General features: G+C 40.4%; 1 protein-coding gene across 1 annotated transcript in view; it reads left to right on the forward strand.

Moving 5' to 3' along the window:
• Positions 1–14762, forward strand: part of LOC130912451 (phospholipid-transporting ATPase ABCA1-like) — a 273656-nt gene extending 258894 nt beyond the window's left edge. The window contains exons 44-45 of the mRNA XM_057830556.1: positions 6119–6368; positions 14356–14762. Of these exons, the coding sequence (XP_057686539.1) occupies positions 6119–6368; positions 14356–14502 (397 nt within the window). The 3' untranslated portion in view covers positions 14503–14762. The remainder of the gene's footprint in view (positions 1–6118; positions 6369–14355) is intronic.
• Positions 14763–16658: the final 1896 nt, after the last annotated feature.

The raw sequence follows: 16658 nt of genomic DNA on the forward strand, positions 1-16658 counted from the left end.
AGCATGATATTTCCAACCCCATGCGTCACTGTAGGTATGATGTTCTGTAGGTGCAACTCAGCACTCTTTCTCCTCCAAATAATATGGTCCGAAATGCGGAAACAAGGTTGGACCTCGAACCAGATAACAACTGGGGGATGTGTACAATGGTTTATTTAATACAAACAAACAAAAAACCCACACGCGATCGCGGAAAGTGGAAACAACAAAACAGGTCCTTGACAGCAGTTCGACGGGGCTCAATATTACTAACTACTGGGTAACAAAGGCAATAGGCAGAGAGGCGAAAAGATAAAACTCAAATACCTGGACAAGGTAGAGGATACAAATGAGAGCAGCAGACGAACAAAACCCCACGCAAGGGCGAAAAAAGTAAATGTCACGAGTCCAGAGTACAAGGTGTCAAATGGTGACCAGCAAGACAATGGCTGCGTTTAAATCACGGTTTTATGTGCCCTCGCTCACTTTTCGTAGGCACTTCAACTTGGGGGAATCCCTGCCATCTTAAAGGCTGTTCTATTTCCCTAAATAGCGAAGTGAACTTGGTGAGATCAACCCTTTGAGGGCTTAGTGATCCAGTCAACAACGATGGCCACTTCAGAGCTCCCTGTATCCCAAAATGATTTGCGGTGGTGCACGGAAAATATGTCCGTGCAGTGGTGATAATGAAGCTTAAACACCGTTGGCTGCTGTATACAGTTGTGGTCAAAAGTTTACATACACGTGTGAAGAACATAATGTCATGGCTGTCTTGAATTTCCAGTTATTTCTACAACTCTGACTTTCCTCCAGTGAGTCCTCCAGAGTGATTGGAACAGATACTTCTTTGTCACAAAAAACATTCATGAAGTTTGGTTCTTTTATGACTTTATTATAGGTTAACAGAAAAAGTGATTAAATCTGCTGGGTCAAAAATATACATATATGGATCCGAAAAAGCGAATCATTGACTTGAACAAATCAGGAAAGTCACTTGGAGCCATTTCAAAGCGCTGCAGGTCCCAAGAGCAACAGTGCAAACAATTGTTTGTAAGTATAAAGTGCATGGCACTGTTTTGTCACTGCCACGATCAGGAAGAAAACGCAAGCTATCACCTGCTGCTGAGAGAAAATTGGTCAGGAGGGTGAAGATTCAACCGAGAATCACCAAAAAGCAGATCTGCCAAGCATTAGAAGCTGCTGGAACACAGGTGTCAGTGTCCACAGTCAAGCGTGTTTTGCATCTCCATGGACTGAGAGGCTGCCATGCAAGAAGGAAGCCCTTGCTCCAAAAGTGGGACCTTAAGGCTCGACTAAGTTTGCTGCTGATCACATGGACAAAGATACATAAGACCTTCTGGAGGATAGTTATATGGTCAGACGAAACAAAAATCGAGCTGTTTGGCCACAATGCCCAGCAATATGTTTGGAGGAGAAAAGGTGAGGCCTTTAACCCCAAGTACACCATGCCTACCATCAAGCACGGTGGTGGTAGTATTATGCTGTGGGGCTGTTTTGCTCCCAATGGAACTGGTGCTTTACAGAGAGTAAATGGGACAATGAAGAAGGAGGATTACCTTCAAATTCTTCAAGATAACCTAACGTCATCAGCCCGAAGATTGGGTCTTGGGCGCAGTTGGGTGTTCCAACAGGACAATGACCCCAAACACATCAAAAGTAGTAATGGAATGGCTAAATCAGGCTAGAATTAAGGTTTTCGAATGGCCTTCCCCCCAAAGTCCTGACTTAAACCGCATTGAGAACTTGTGGATAATGCTGAAGAAACAAGTCCATGTCAGAAAGCCATCAAATTTAACTGAACTGCATCAATTCTGTCAAGAGGAGTGGTCAAAGATTGAACCAGAAGCTTGCCAGAAGCTTGTGGATGGCTACCAAAAGCGCCTAATTGAAGTGAAAATGGCCAAGGGACATGTTACCAAATATTAGCGCGAAGTTGTCAAATAACAAAAAGAGTCATGTGCAAAGATATTGCCAGAGAAAGGCATGCTATATTTGAGTTGGGAGTGAGAGAAAACGTGCGATTGCATTACTTCTGAAGAATTTAGAGGAGCGCAAAAATAGATTTAAGAAGTGGATTGCATCACCAAACTCCACTACTGCTGCAAGTATTGTTGCAACCCAGGAGATAATAAAGGGTGAAAAACCGTTCACAGATGGACAGTACATGAAGGAGACAGTCATCAACATATCAGAACACCTATTTGCAGACTTTAAAAACAAAACCGAGATGATAAAGAAAATCATCAAGACATGCCCAGGTTAGGGGCATGTTATGCACGTTCCATTTGTTGTTTTTCGAAACCTCAAAATAAAAATGACATCAAAAGTCGGATTTCTTTGTGGCATTTCATTATTGCATTCCATTGTATTGGCATTTTAATTTCACAAAAGCAATGAAAAGTTAAATTTGAAGTGGCATCAGACAACAGAGTAGTCACGTGGTGCGTTGGATGCACTGCATGGAAAATAAACAATAGATCATGGAGGCTCGTTATGTATTTTTCGCCAACTTAGTCATTTTGATAGTAGGCTAATATAGCTAATACAAATACATACAGCATGTGTTGCCTTCATTTTTAGGCTTATTTAAGGCTTTTATTTTTTGGTGGCTGCAGACATACTGTATTTTTTTGTTTTTTTGTTCCAGTATGGCTCTTTCAACATTTTGGGTTGCCAACCCCTGTCTTTGGGGGAGGTGAGGGTCACTCAAACTGTTAATTGAAACACAGCCAATATCTCGGTGCCCTTCTCTAGGACAGCCTGCGCTTATATACACTATTGTTGATGAGCTGGAATTAGCTGCAGGTGCGACGTGGGAACACTCCCAGAGCCGGTAACAAAATAAAATCTGAGCAGCCGCAGAATGTGACACCAAACGCAATTAGTCAATGTTAAAGGTCTGTGACAACCTGAAATCCTGCTTGTTTTTCGGCGACAAAATACTTATTTTCCATTGTAGCTTGCAAATACATGATTTTAAAATATGTTAATTTTGCGGAATTTTCCCTCTTATGTTATCTCTCATAGTTGAGGTATACCTTTGATGAAAATTACAGGCGTCTCATTGTTCCATGTGGGGTAACTTTTTTGCCTGATTTTACGTTCCAAACGAAATATGTTCAATGCAATTTCATTCTACAGTGGCACCTGGACACACGATGGCATCTACATATGACGCAAAATTTTGCCCGTCATTTGTCTCAACATAGGACGACATGCTCAAAATACGACAAATTATGATGTCTTAATTGCATTGTTTTCCGGCAAAACGGACGCACGGCGGAGTTTCTTGTCGAGAAGGTTAATGTAGTGGTGAAAAAGGGACACAGTGCCTTGCAAAAGTATTCGGCCCCCTTGAATCTTGCAACCTTTCGCCACATTTCAGGCTTCAAACATAAAGATATGAAATTTAATTTTTTTGTCAAGAATCAACAACAAGTGGGACACAATCGTGAAGTGGAACAACATTTATTGGATAATTTAAACTTTTTTAACACATAAAAAACTGAAAAGTGGGGCGTGCAATATTATTCGGCCCCTTTACTTTCAGTGCAGCAAACTCACTCCAGAAGTTCAGTGAGGATCTCTGAATGATCCAATGTTGTCCTAAATGACCGATGATGATAAATAGAATCCACCTGTGTGTAATCAAGTCTCCATATAAATGCACCTGCTCTGTGATAGTCTCAGGGTTCTGTTTAAAGTGCAGAGAGCATTATGAAAACCAAGGAACACACCAGGCAGGTCCGAGATACTGTTGTGGAGAAGTTTAAAGCCGGATTTGGATACAAAAAGATTTCCCAAGCTTTAAACATCTCAAGGAGCACTGTGCAAGCCATCATATTGAAATGGAAGGAGCATCAGACCACTGCAAATCTACCAAGACCCGGCCGTCCTTCCAAACTTTCTTCTCAAACAAGGAGAAAACTGATCAGAGATGCAGCCAAGAGGCCCATGATCACTCTGGATGAACTGCAGAGATCTACAGCTGAGGTGGGAGAGTCTGTCCATAGGACAACAATCAGTCGTACACTGCACAAATCTGGCCTTTATGGAAGACTGGCAAGAAGAAAGCCATTTCTCAAAGGTATCCATAAAAGGTCTCGTTTAAAGTTTGCCACAAGCCACCTGGGAGACACACCAAACATGTGGAAGAAGGTGCTCTGGTCAGATGAAACCAAAATTGAACTTTTTGGCCACAATGCAAAACGATATGTTTGGCGTAAAAGCAACGCAGCTCATCACCCTGAACACACCATCCCCACTGTCAAACATGGTGGTGGCAGCATCATGGTTTGGGCCTGCTTTTCTTCAGCAGGGACAGGGAAGATGGTTAAAATTGACGGGAAGATGGATGCAGCCAAATACAGGAACATTCTGGAAGAAAACCTGTTGGTATCTGCACAAGACCTGAGACTGGGACGGAGATTTATCTTCCAACAGGACAATGATCCAAAACATAAAGCCAAATCTACAATGGAATGGTTCAAAAATAAACGTATCCAGGTGTTAGAATGGCCAAGTCAAAGTCCAGAACTGAATCCAATCGAGAATCTGTGGAAAGAGCTGAAGACTGCTGTTCACAAACACTCTCCATCCAACCTCACTGAGCTCGAGCTGTTTTGCAAGGAAGAATGGGCAAGAATGTCAGTCTCTCGATGTGCAAAACTGATAGAAACATACCCCAAGCGACTTGCAGCTGTAATTGGAGCAAAAGGTGGCGCTACAAAGTATTAACGCAAGGGGGCCGAATAATATTTCACGCCCCACTTTTCAGTTTTTTATTTGTTAAAAAATTTTAAATTATCCAATAAATTTTGTTCCACTTCACGATTGTGTCCAACTTGTTGTTGATTCTTGACAAAAAGTTAAAATTTTATATCTTTATGTTTGAAGCCTGAAATGTGGCGAAAGGTTGCAAGGTTCAAGGGGGCCGAATACTTTTGCAAGGCACTGTAAATGTGATGCCATTCAAATTAAGATAGAAGTGATCGAATAATATGAGCATGGTGCGCACGTCAGTGAACCGGCTTGACAACCTGGGCGAAATATGTCCTTGATATCGAGGACGACCCTCATTATTATTACAGTATTATTATTACCTGCAAAATCTGCAAGGAAGTCGCCAGTTTTTTTTTGTTTTTTTTTTTAATAATTTCTTTCAGAACTTGTGGACACATACATGGACACTGTCCGCCATAGCCGGCGCCAACAACAACAGAACATGGAAAGAGAATGTAAAATCACTGCCGCGTGTTTTGCATGATGCTCCTAATCGGTGCGTTTAGGTGCAGCATGCAAAACACAACCGCCACATTTGAACCCAATTCGTAACTATATTATTATGATTCCGCTTTGTATTTATAATCTATTTGATTTGCTATGTGTAATTGCTATTTGCAATTGTGCCTGCAGTATTTATTAAGGATTTGGCATAGGTTTTTGGGCTGTGGAACCAGTTGAATTATAATGTATTATTATGGGAAAATGTCACTCGACCATTTCAACATACAAACCTATTAGGTTTTGTGTTTGTTACCTCCTAGTGTGTCCCTGTGATTGCCCATTAATTTCACTTGTTGTACCTGCTCCTAGTGTATCCTCCTACCTACATCCTCCTGTGTCGCTCACCTTTTCCTCGTTGTCTCGTTACTCCTTGTCTGTGTGTGTATATAAGCTCCCAGTTTCGTTTCACTCCTTGTTGGGTCATCCCAGTGTGCTCAATATCTACTTCTGAAGCCCTCGTGTTCCTGCATTCCCTGTTTGAGTGAGTTTTGATGCCTTTTATTTGGTGTCCTGGCCTTTTGTTGATAGTTTGTGCTTTTGTTTATTATCATTAAACCAATTTTGAGTTCACTGCTACCCGGCCTTTTGCCTTGCCTTGGATTTGTTTCCCTGCTTATGGGTCCACACCGCTCGTCCGCCCTCATTCCCTGACACAAACCAGGTCCTGAAACAAATTCAATTTGTATGTAGAGGTACCACTGTACTTTAAAATAGAACATTACATAAGTGTCCTTTTTTTGTAGGAAAAACCTTGTTTTGACTCTAGTGTTTGATTATATGACTGACTTGTTCCTGTGAGAAATGACAACTAATATTCTCATTTCAAAAACAGATTTGGTGGTGGCTACACTATCACCATTCGTCTGGCAGACAGGGAATCCGATCAAGACACTTCTCCCGTCATAATCCTTATGAAGAACATCTTTCCCATGGTTGAGCTGAAGAAGCAGTCCCACAACGTGCAGCAGTACGAGCTTCCGGCACATGCCTTTTCCCTGGCTCAAGTGTTTGACATGCTGGCCAACAATTATGAGGAATTGGGCATCAGTGACTTCAGTGTTTCACAAACCACACTGGATCAGGTGAGGACAAGATGAAAGCAAACATTTGGTCTACGGACTGAATATGTGTGAAATGTGGTATGACTGTGTTGATTTTGCCTTGATGATGCACATGTTTAATCAGGGTTGGAATTTTGCAACATCAGAATCACATGAGAAGCATTTAAAGTTCAGGGGGGATGTAAAAAATTAGAACGCAATTTTAAAAAAAACATTACAGACACAGATTCACTGGCCATGCTGGGGTTTGCATTTGGGTCAAGTAATACAATACTGTAATGACTTTATTCCAGTAACCAGTTTGCAGTTGTAACTCGCTTGCTGACCCGGCAAGTGTCGGGCCACTCCACCCCACCGGCCTCCGCGCTGAACCGGGAAGTAAAAGCCCCGTCGTTTCCGCGTTGCGTCACACGCAATTAATTGAATAATAAAGACACAAATGTCCTAGCCGAAATGTGGCCCAAATGCAAAACAAGATTACTTCAATCAAAACAGTTGTTTCACCTGAAAAACAAAAAATTCAAAGAAAAAGTTTTCAAATGCTTTTTTGAGTCTCAATTTTTATAAAGTGACTTTTTTTTATTGAAAATATATATTTTGATTGATTGAAGCAACTTTTTTTGTATTGAATTATAGACACAAGTCTACCTCCATACTTTTCGTCATTGTTCGCAAGTGCGGTCAAGTTTTCGCGCTACCCTAATTATAACCCGCTCCACAGAGACCACACATCGCCTGCCTCCACCTTCTTTTTCTTCTGTTGTATTTTCCCTTGGCAAACCAGTTCGTTATACTGTATTACTACATATTCGTGTATTCAACAGTGAAGGAGTTTGTCAGCAAAAAAAACAACAACAATCAAATGTTAACGGTTGCGCATGTGTGAGTAGATGAATAAAATACTTGCACTGGCTCTAATTTTAGTCTCAAATTGCAACCATTTGGTCGCAGTTTCAAGGAACGGTTGGCAACCCTAGTTGCGATGGCCTTGGAAAGTCTAGCTGAGCAGAGCTCAACCGGTACACAAGCACGCAAGGCATGCATGGCCTATCAAGTCCGCGGGTTCCAAGACATGGCCGTCAACTGACGACAATATCACTGCTTTAAGGCTGCACGGAATGCAGGTTGAAAAAAACCTGAAACCTGGCTGAAGGCGGGAACATTCCTCCATTACAAAAAGCTGGCTCTTAGGACATGGAATGTCATCTCTACGATAGGGAAGGAGTCTGAGCTTTTTTGTGCAGTTAAAAAGTTCCCGCTACATATAATTGGGCTCACCTCCACCTACAGCTTTGGCTCTAGTTAGTACAAGTACATCGGTATGAAAAAGTATCTGAACCATGGCCGTAGGTTTGGTCTTAATGTTTGTAGGGACGATATAACAGCACAACCTGCATGTACACTTTTTGCTGGGGACGGGACATTAATATGACCAAACAGACTGAGTGAACGGCGGTCAGGGCTACATTTCTCACCAATAAGAGCCTAATTAATTGATAGGCTAAATGATTAATGCAAAATAAATCTCTATTGTGTGCAACTTTCACACTGCAAATTTACAGTATAACAATTTTTCTTGAATCTAGTCGAAATATTTTCTTGATCTTGTTTTCAGTTTTAAAGGCTAGTTAACATATTAATGTGTCAGATTCTTCCACTTACTTTTAGCAAATAATACCACGTGTTCTTATTAAGCCCAAAAATCTAAAAATCGGTTATTTTTCTCCTAAATCCCCCCCTAAAAACGCTTTCAAATAATGTTTTGAACAATATTCTTGACACACAAGTTTATCAAGATTAAATATAAAAGCTTTTTGCTTAAAATAAGTCTGTCAAGCTTATTTTCAGCTAGCTATTTTTCTAATTTCACTGGCAGATAATTTCACCTTTTTCTAGTAGATTTATACTGAAAACAAGGGAATTTAACTTTCTCTTTTTTCACTTATAAGGAGCTGGGTTTTTGCAGTGCATATGTATAGGTTCAGGTGATACACCGTTCGATTCAAACCTTTGTTTCAAAAACTACTAGACATTTTTTAAAATTATTTTAACTTTAATTAGTACATTTAAATTACAATATTTGAACACAAACTTGTGTATGAACATACAAAGAAATACAAAATTATTAATCATCTCTTAACTATCCAGGAATACAAAAATAAATAAACATTTGCCTTAATACCACTCAAAATTGTCTACCAAAATAAGATAAAAATGGAGCCTTCCTTCAGGAAAAACACTACTGCTTTCATCCACAAGCACAGCCAAACTCAACAAAAAATGAAATCTCCTTCGGGCTGCTTTAAGACCACATAAGCAAAATAAAAATGAAAACTGGGAAGAAGGGGGTAAACCTTGGTTCACTACATTTCTTACAACTGAGCAGAGTTCACTATATTTCTCAGTTTAATTAACGTTAACATAGTGAATACACATACAGGAGGACACTTTTGTTGAAGCAGTTATCTACTTAGGCTTTCACATTACACATTACAGTGGCTGCTGGCCAAAATAAAACTTCTAATATCCCTCTTCTTCAAAGCGGGCAGAGGAGGCGGCATGTCGACATGTAGCGTAATTCCTAATTATGAGAGTGTGCGGGGGGGGGGGGGGGGGGGGGGTTAAGTCAGCAGCCAATCAAACGTGCGTTTGAGGAAAAAAACATGGACTGGCTCATTCAGCAAGTGATGAAGGGGTAAATGAAAGTCTGAAAATGATGAAAATATTTCACTTAATAATGGTAGGGTCAATTCTATCCTTACAACATATGGGAAGACAATCTAAATAACTTATATAACTGAACAAATTATATAATGCAAATAAAGTTGCTTAAAAGTTGGTCTATAGTAAAAGTAACTAGTTACCAGGGAAGGTAACTATTTCCGTTACTTTAAAAAGAAGTTGTTGTATGTCAAAGAATTTGAAATTTATTTATCAGTAGTTGAGTCAGTTGAATAGAGAACAGACAAGTAGTTGTGTTATAGAACTTTGTAATATTCATATATTCATATTTATTTGCCCCGGGACATAAATTACACTTTACATGCACGTTCTTTTCTTTAATTCCGACCAACTTGAAATAGTGTTCATATCTCCACCTCGTAAAGGACAAAATTTTCCTCTAAATGCTCTGCCATCATATCCCTCTGCATCTGTTTTGCGTGTGTGTGTGTTTGCCGCACACGCTGTTCCGGTTTGTGTGTGAAAACACCGGCTCTGATTGGCTTACCATGACACATGACTAACCCTCAGCCAATCACAATCACTTTCATCACATCTATCCAGGGGGTGCATTCAGGTAGCCTCGTCCCCCTACTGCTCCCGTCACCCTCAAAGTGTCTGCCGTCTTCAAGATGGAAGCAGTATTCTTGCTGACTGACAGTGTGGGATGGGAATGAGGCTAGCATTCAGGTGTAGCAAACACAGAAACGTTAGAAAGCTTTGGAAAGCATTGTCTAATTGAATGAGCAGGGACAAACAGCCTGGAGTCATAAGTATGTGCGCTATTCTCAAACCTGAACGCACCCCAAGTCTTGAAAGACAAACAGAGCAGAGTAGACTCGCTACGGCTGGTAGTTTCTTCAATTTATTCAGAGTAAGTAATGCACCACTTTTGACCGTCACTAACGGTAACGGCGTTGTAACAGCGGAAAAAATAATTCGATTACCCCGTTACTGAAAAAATAACGCCATTATCAACGGCGTTATTTATAATGGCGTTATTCCCAACACTGCTGATGAGTGGTTTAAAGATGTTTAAAGATGAGAAACATTGTCTGTTGTCATGGCATCGTAGCTCAGTCCAAAGAGCTGTCTGAAGACCTGCGATCAAGGATTGTTGATTTACATAAAGCTGGAAAAGGATACAAAACCATCTCTAAAAGTCTGGATGTTCATCAATCGATAGTCAAAGAAGTTGTCCACAAATGGAGAGAGTTTGGCACTGTTGTTTCTTTCGCAAGGAGTGGCCGTTCACCAAAGATGACGCGAAGAGTTCAGCGCAGAATTTATTTATTTATTTATTTTATTGTCCATGATCGGTATCATTGCAGTTACAAGCTTTGTGATATGATTAACCCGAAGAAACAAAACCGAAGAAAAAAAGACACATTAATTTTCTTCTCAAAAGTCATTGATTGGACGTAACACTTACAGTGGGGCAAATAAGTATTTAGTCAACCACTAATTGTACAAGTTCTCCCACTTGAAAATAGAGTTGCCAATCAATTGTGAGTTCATCGATTAGTGTGATTGTCAGATTTGTGAATCCAGACGTGAATGTGTTAGCCGGACATGGGCGTTGGCTAGATGTTGGTCGCATTGTTGGAAAAAAAAAAATTCTGTCCAGAGAACTCAACAACCAGTTCAGCAACTCCATTGTACACAATTGTTGCAGTTCAAATCAAGTGGACTGCATGCAAGTCAGAATATACAAAATATTAAATGCGATGGTTCACTTACTGATTTTTCCCCCTTCTGCCATTGTTTGCATACTATCCTCATTAAGATATGAAAACCTATAAATGTTTGGGTGGTTTTAGTTAAAGCAGACTTTTTCATATGTGTGATTTTGACAAAGATCAGATCACATTTGATGGTGATTTTATGCAGAAATGTGAGAAATTCCAAAAGGTTCAGATACTTTTTCATACCACTATACTACTCCTCTTTATAGGGGTTGGACCCTTATTTCATTCTAGAGTTACACACTGTGATTGGCATGCTTACCTTAACGCTGTCACTTTGCTGGGGTACACATTGGCAATGACAGTGGGAAATAAAAGGGCATGCTTGGCAGACCCCCCTTCCCCACCACCACCATATATGCGCACACACACACACACAATTGGAACCCTAGTCGTGATGTGTTACTTTGCTAGTGTCATGGACTGTGCATAAAAAAACACCATGTTCAGGCACAAGGTGCAATGCGCAATGGGGACTTGATGTCACGTTGTCCTTCTTTGCCAACAAACTAGACCAGGGCTGGGCAAACTATTCCACAAAGGGCCGCAATGGTGCAGGATTGTTTTCATACCCATCGTGAGGACAGCCTTTCACCAATCTGATTTTTTACAATGGCAATCAGTTCGTTGTAGTCAGGTGCTTCTTGTTTCCGCTGAAACCTCATTGGTTAAATTCTCTGTGCTGAATCAGTTGGAACAAAGACCAGGACCCACTGCAGCCCTCGAAGACCAGTTCGCCCTCCCCTGGACTGGACCCTGGTATGGCATATTGATGCATTTCACTGGTGATATTTATGGCTAACCCAGACTACATGATATCTGGGTCGTGCCCGACGATCGCAGGTTCAGATTCCACGTGGTGTCATGATGCCTTGGAATGGATGCACTGTCACACCACTTATCAGGTGCTTGGTATATACTTACCTAAACAAGAATCCAAGCGGTGGATCAGTATGGTCTCCGTGAGAGAAACTGGCAGCATCTGTTCAGCTCAAGCTCAGCTTGCTCTGACTTCAGCAGACGGCTTTTCCTTCGCCTCTGCCTTAGACTCCATCCACAGAGACAGCCACTGGATCATTATATGCGAGTACAGAATCCTTAAAAAGCTTATCAGAATGGTTCAAATGATGACAAGGACTTCCAGTGCTCGGTCATAGACAAATATTTAAGAGAATAAGTGGAGTGAAGGTGGACTTCTTAAAGGCGACTAACAGGTCTTTGAGGCTCACAATTGCAGCTAATAGATAGGTTTTCAAACACTTATTTGTTGCAGTATAATACAAATAAATTGTTAAAAAAATCATACACTGTGATTTCTGGATTTTTTTTTTTAGAATCTCTCTCACAGTGGACAAGCACCTACCATGAAAAATGTAAACCCGTACTTGATTTCTAAGTAGGAGAATTTGCAAAATCGCAGGGTGTTCCAATACTTATTTTCCTCACTGTATATATTTATATAATAGCAAAAACTAAACTAAACTAGTAAAGGTCAACAAAACATTGTAACAGTCGAAATAAAATACAGCAAGTGCAAATGAGAATTATTCTGGCTTTTATGGTGCAATTTCCTTGATGCCATATTTCTGAAGGTCCACTATGTTTTTATCTCGACAGTATGACCAACAATATGATTAAGCCTCCTTAGTGACATTACAACTGTTACACGCTACCATCGGCGGCGTTGATTTATGTTAGTTCATATCCTGTTTTATTTTGGTGGGTTCCCTTTTGTTGCTCAGTGTTCACCTTTGTCAGTCTTGTCTTGCCTTCCCCTTAAACACATGAGTGCCCACACCATGTATCATTAGCCCTAAGCTTTGAATTCCCCTCTTTTTCCCTGTCTTGTGCCAGTGAGTTTTCTCGTGAGAGAACCTGCAGGAAACTAATACACCATCTTTAAGTTTTGTTCTTGTCAAGTGCTGAAGTATAATGTTGTTACTTTGATTTCTTTTGTACTTTAAAGCTGGCCTGTTAAATGCCATTGAAATAAAACAGTCATTGAAAACTGCTTTTCTTTTGTCACCTCTGCATTTGAGTCCAGCCGTGTGTGCCACCTCAGCAACAACACGGCACACACACACTTAGCATATAGCAAATACCGTATTGGCCCGTATATAAGATGGTGTTTTTTGCATTAAAATAAGACCGAAATAGGGAGTCGTCTTATATTCAGGGTCTAGACATTATACCCATTCACGACGCTAGATGGCGCCAGATATCATTGAAGCGGATGCTGAACTTGAGTATGTTCTGTCATGACAGATCTCAGCTACTCTCAAGTTTAACCAGTTTGCATTATTTTATTGCAATGTTTTTCCTTTTTCAGATTTGTTTCTAGACTACAGTTAGTTAGACCTCACTTTGATGGTTAATGCAGTTATTGCAATTTTGTTGTTTTATCACAATAGATTGGTTTATTTACATTTCAAAAATGAGAAGCCATTCATTTACAAATGTGATTGCACTTTAGTTTACATATTTAAATGTTCAGATATTCCGATTTCAATGAGGCAAAAATTTCATGCTTTTTCTCTCAAATATATTGTTATAATCATTTGTTTGAGATGTACTGTAATTATTTTCTGTATAAAAATTAATTTGGTGTTCAAAAAGTCTTTAAAACTTGAGTCTTTAAAAAAAGGGGTGGTCGTCTTATAATGAGGGCCGTCTTATATTAGGGCCAATACGGTACATGATACTTTAGACCTGCATGGTTTTCATAATAGTTTATTTTCTTGGAGCATATTATTCACGTTCTACTACACACACTCAATCTCACTTCCTCCTGGTGAGTTTCAAATACAGGTTCTTCCCAGGTTATGAACAAGTTCTGTTCCAATGCCGGCGATGCAAACTGAATTTCCGCGTAAATCAGAATTAACCCTTTAAGTGCCTCTAAATACACCATATATCTCAAAATAACGGTCCAAAAACATAAATATGCATCATAATAGTCAAATTAAGCAAAACTAAAATACTGGACTGTAAGTACAATCAATGCTGATGGATGGTTAAAAAAAAAAAGGTCAACAGAGTGTGCCGGTTTGTTCACAAATCGAGACACAAAAACTCTTGCTTGTTTTACTTTTGAACTTGAACATGCTTAGAACACTTTGGATTGCTAGTCCGAGTACTCCCTGTATCAACCTCCATACAAATCCAGCATACTGCCGCAATGATCTCGAAAACACGCCGGCCGACTTTAAAATAAAAGCCCAATCATGCATAACATTGAAGGAATACTAAGGCTTTTATTTTTTAAAGTGGTCTATGACTGCAGTAATGCTGCTATTTCCTTCCTGCTACTTTCTAGTTCAAGTTATACGAGCCCTCAAGGTGTTTTCAAAAAGACAATGTGAAGGCTCTGATAACTAATTCCTAATCTCATTTTACTATCAGATTTTGTATCAATTGAGGAGCTTGCTATCAATGTGATTTTATCCCTTGCCTTTAACAGCAAATATTTATTATTATATTATATAGATATATATTTTTATATACAATCAGTTTTTAATGACAAAATATTCTCCATTGCCTAGGTCTTTATCAACTTTGCCACGGAGTACACTGAAGATCAGACAAAAAAGCCCAAACATAAATTCTGGACCCAATATTGTTTTAAGTCAGCACGCATTAAACCAGACGCACCAATTCCGCTGCAGCCAAGTAACTCCTTTCACCTATAATCATGCCACTGAGGAAGAGGTATGTCTCTGAGGTCAAAGCTGAGAACCCACAATCATTCCCAGCTTTCTTGTTTTCACCAGCAGAAAGATTACTGAACTTTGGCGAAGTATTAAGGACAAACATGTAGGCTGTTCACATGGAAATGTAATTAATTTGGCATATTCATGAAGTGTTGTTCAATTTATTGATTTTTTTGTATGACAAAAACGTGATGCTTCCGAAATTGTTTTGTTCACACAATCGTCACTTATGTTTAAAAAGTTTCCTGCCTATTTCTGTTGTGACTTTAAACGAAGATTTTATGTTCCTGTTTATAATCTCACCCATAAATAAACATATAAGACATTGCATTTTCTGTATGCTTACATTTGAAAACAATCAGAGAGATACAATCAGTGTTGTGCATGACCACGTTCAATCAACAATCGTTCATGAAAGTGTTGATATTTTGGGCGAACGTGATTTTTTTTTTTTTTTAACATGCCCTGTTCAGTTGCTTGACACGGGGAATGAGAATCTGAGTGTCCTATTGGTGTACACATATTTAATATATCACGTGTGAGTATGATATACTCACATTGTGATGATTAGTCATTGTGTTTTGTTTATTAAGAGAAAGCAGCGAGCAGGAAGCGGACATGAGGGAAAATAGAAAAGGACCGAGAGACAGAATAGAAGAACAGACAACAAGACATACATTAAACAAATCCACTAACTATGGATATAGTAGTGCTATCATTAACCAATTGTATTTCAGGTTGACACTATGTGGAAGAGTCAGAAAGAAATGTGATTATGTGGGGTGGAGTTAACACAAAATCAGCAATGTTAGGTGTAGAACCCAGTATCATGGGAATCACCTGTAAGTGTGGATATGTTAACATCCTATATTGTATGCTGCCTCATTTCCAATCCTGGAATCAATAGTTTTTCAACTTGAGAAACGTGTGTCTAATTACACCTAGTCATGCGTTAAAACCACACAGACATGTGTTAGTCCTGCAAATGAGTGGAAATGCCGGCGGGAGGCGGCCCATGGCAGCAGCCTTTCCCAGCCAATGGGGGGGGGGGGGGGGGGGGGCATGGGTGCGAGCCAGCGCAGCCCGTCTCTCCTCCTGTAGCACATCAAGGGGCTGCCGTCATCCCTCTGGGATCCGGAGTGGTCCCCCAGGCCATCCGCGCCCCATCGACCGGCCTTCAGGGATGCCCAGGGGGCCCCATCGACAGGGGCAGCTGTAGCCGCCGCAGCCCCAGAGAGGCGGATGGAGCCGGAGACAGGCCAAGGGGATGGAGGCGCACCCCCCCCAAACCCATTCCCAGGCCGGGAGGGGCGCAGGGTATGAAACCGTGCCTGGGAAGACGTGGCCCAGACCGGGACGACCTAGGAGGGCACTGACATGCCCCTGACCTCCCACCGCTGAGAATTTGATACTCAATCTGTTGTGCTAGAAGTCCAGTTGTGTTCAAAATTATTCAACCCCCACAGTGGATAAGTGTTTTTGACGTTCATTTTTCATGTTGTTTATAATCACATCAAATAATGACGTGTAAAATAGACAAATACAACTGAAAATAACAAAATATTTTTTGGAACATTCCAATTATTGGCCTTTCTGTGATTACCTCATTGACATAATTATTCAACCCCACCCCACCCCACCCCCAAGTCCACCACTCTTAAGAACAAAGGTTTCCATTAGGTGTTGTCAAACAGCTGGTGAAAACATCTGTAGATGTGAACGGAACCCTCATGAGTAGCAATTTAAGCAGATTCAAAAGGACTGTGACCCATGGCTCTTCTTTTGAGTTAATGGCATCTTTACAACGTGGTGAAGTCCAAGGAATGGTCAAAAAAGTTCAGAGAGGAGGTCATTTCACTTCATAAGCAAGGATATGGATAAAAAAAGATAGTAAAAGGACTAAAAAGCAAAGGTGGAGAAAAATCCTCAGGTGACAGCTGAGAAACTATGACGGGACATGTCATAACAAGGTATTCAGGTTAGAGAGAAGGAATATCCAGTTATCTTCACTCAGGAGTGTGGGCGTTGATTTATGATGATTTATGACCCTACCTTTGACCTTTGATTGACAGGTTGACCTTTTGACCTTTGATTGATGGGTTGACCTTTGACACCCACCTGTCACCCCCCTCAAT

The sequence above is a fragment of the Corythoichthys intestinalis genome, chromosome 1 (assembly GCF_030265065.1).
Source record: "Corythoichthys intestinalis isolate RoL2023-P3 chromosome 1, ASM3026506v1, whole genome shotgun sequence".
NCBI lineage: Eukaryota > Metazoa > Chordata > Actinopteri > Syngnathiformes > Syngnathidae > Corythoichthys > Corythoichthys intestinalis.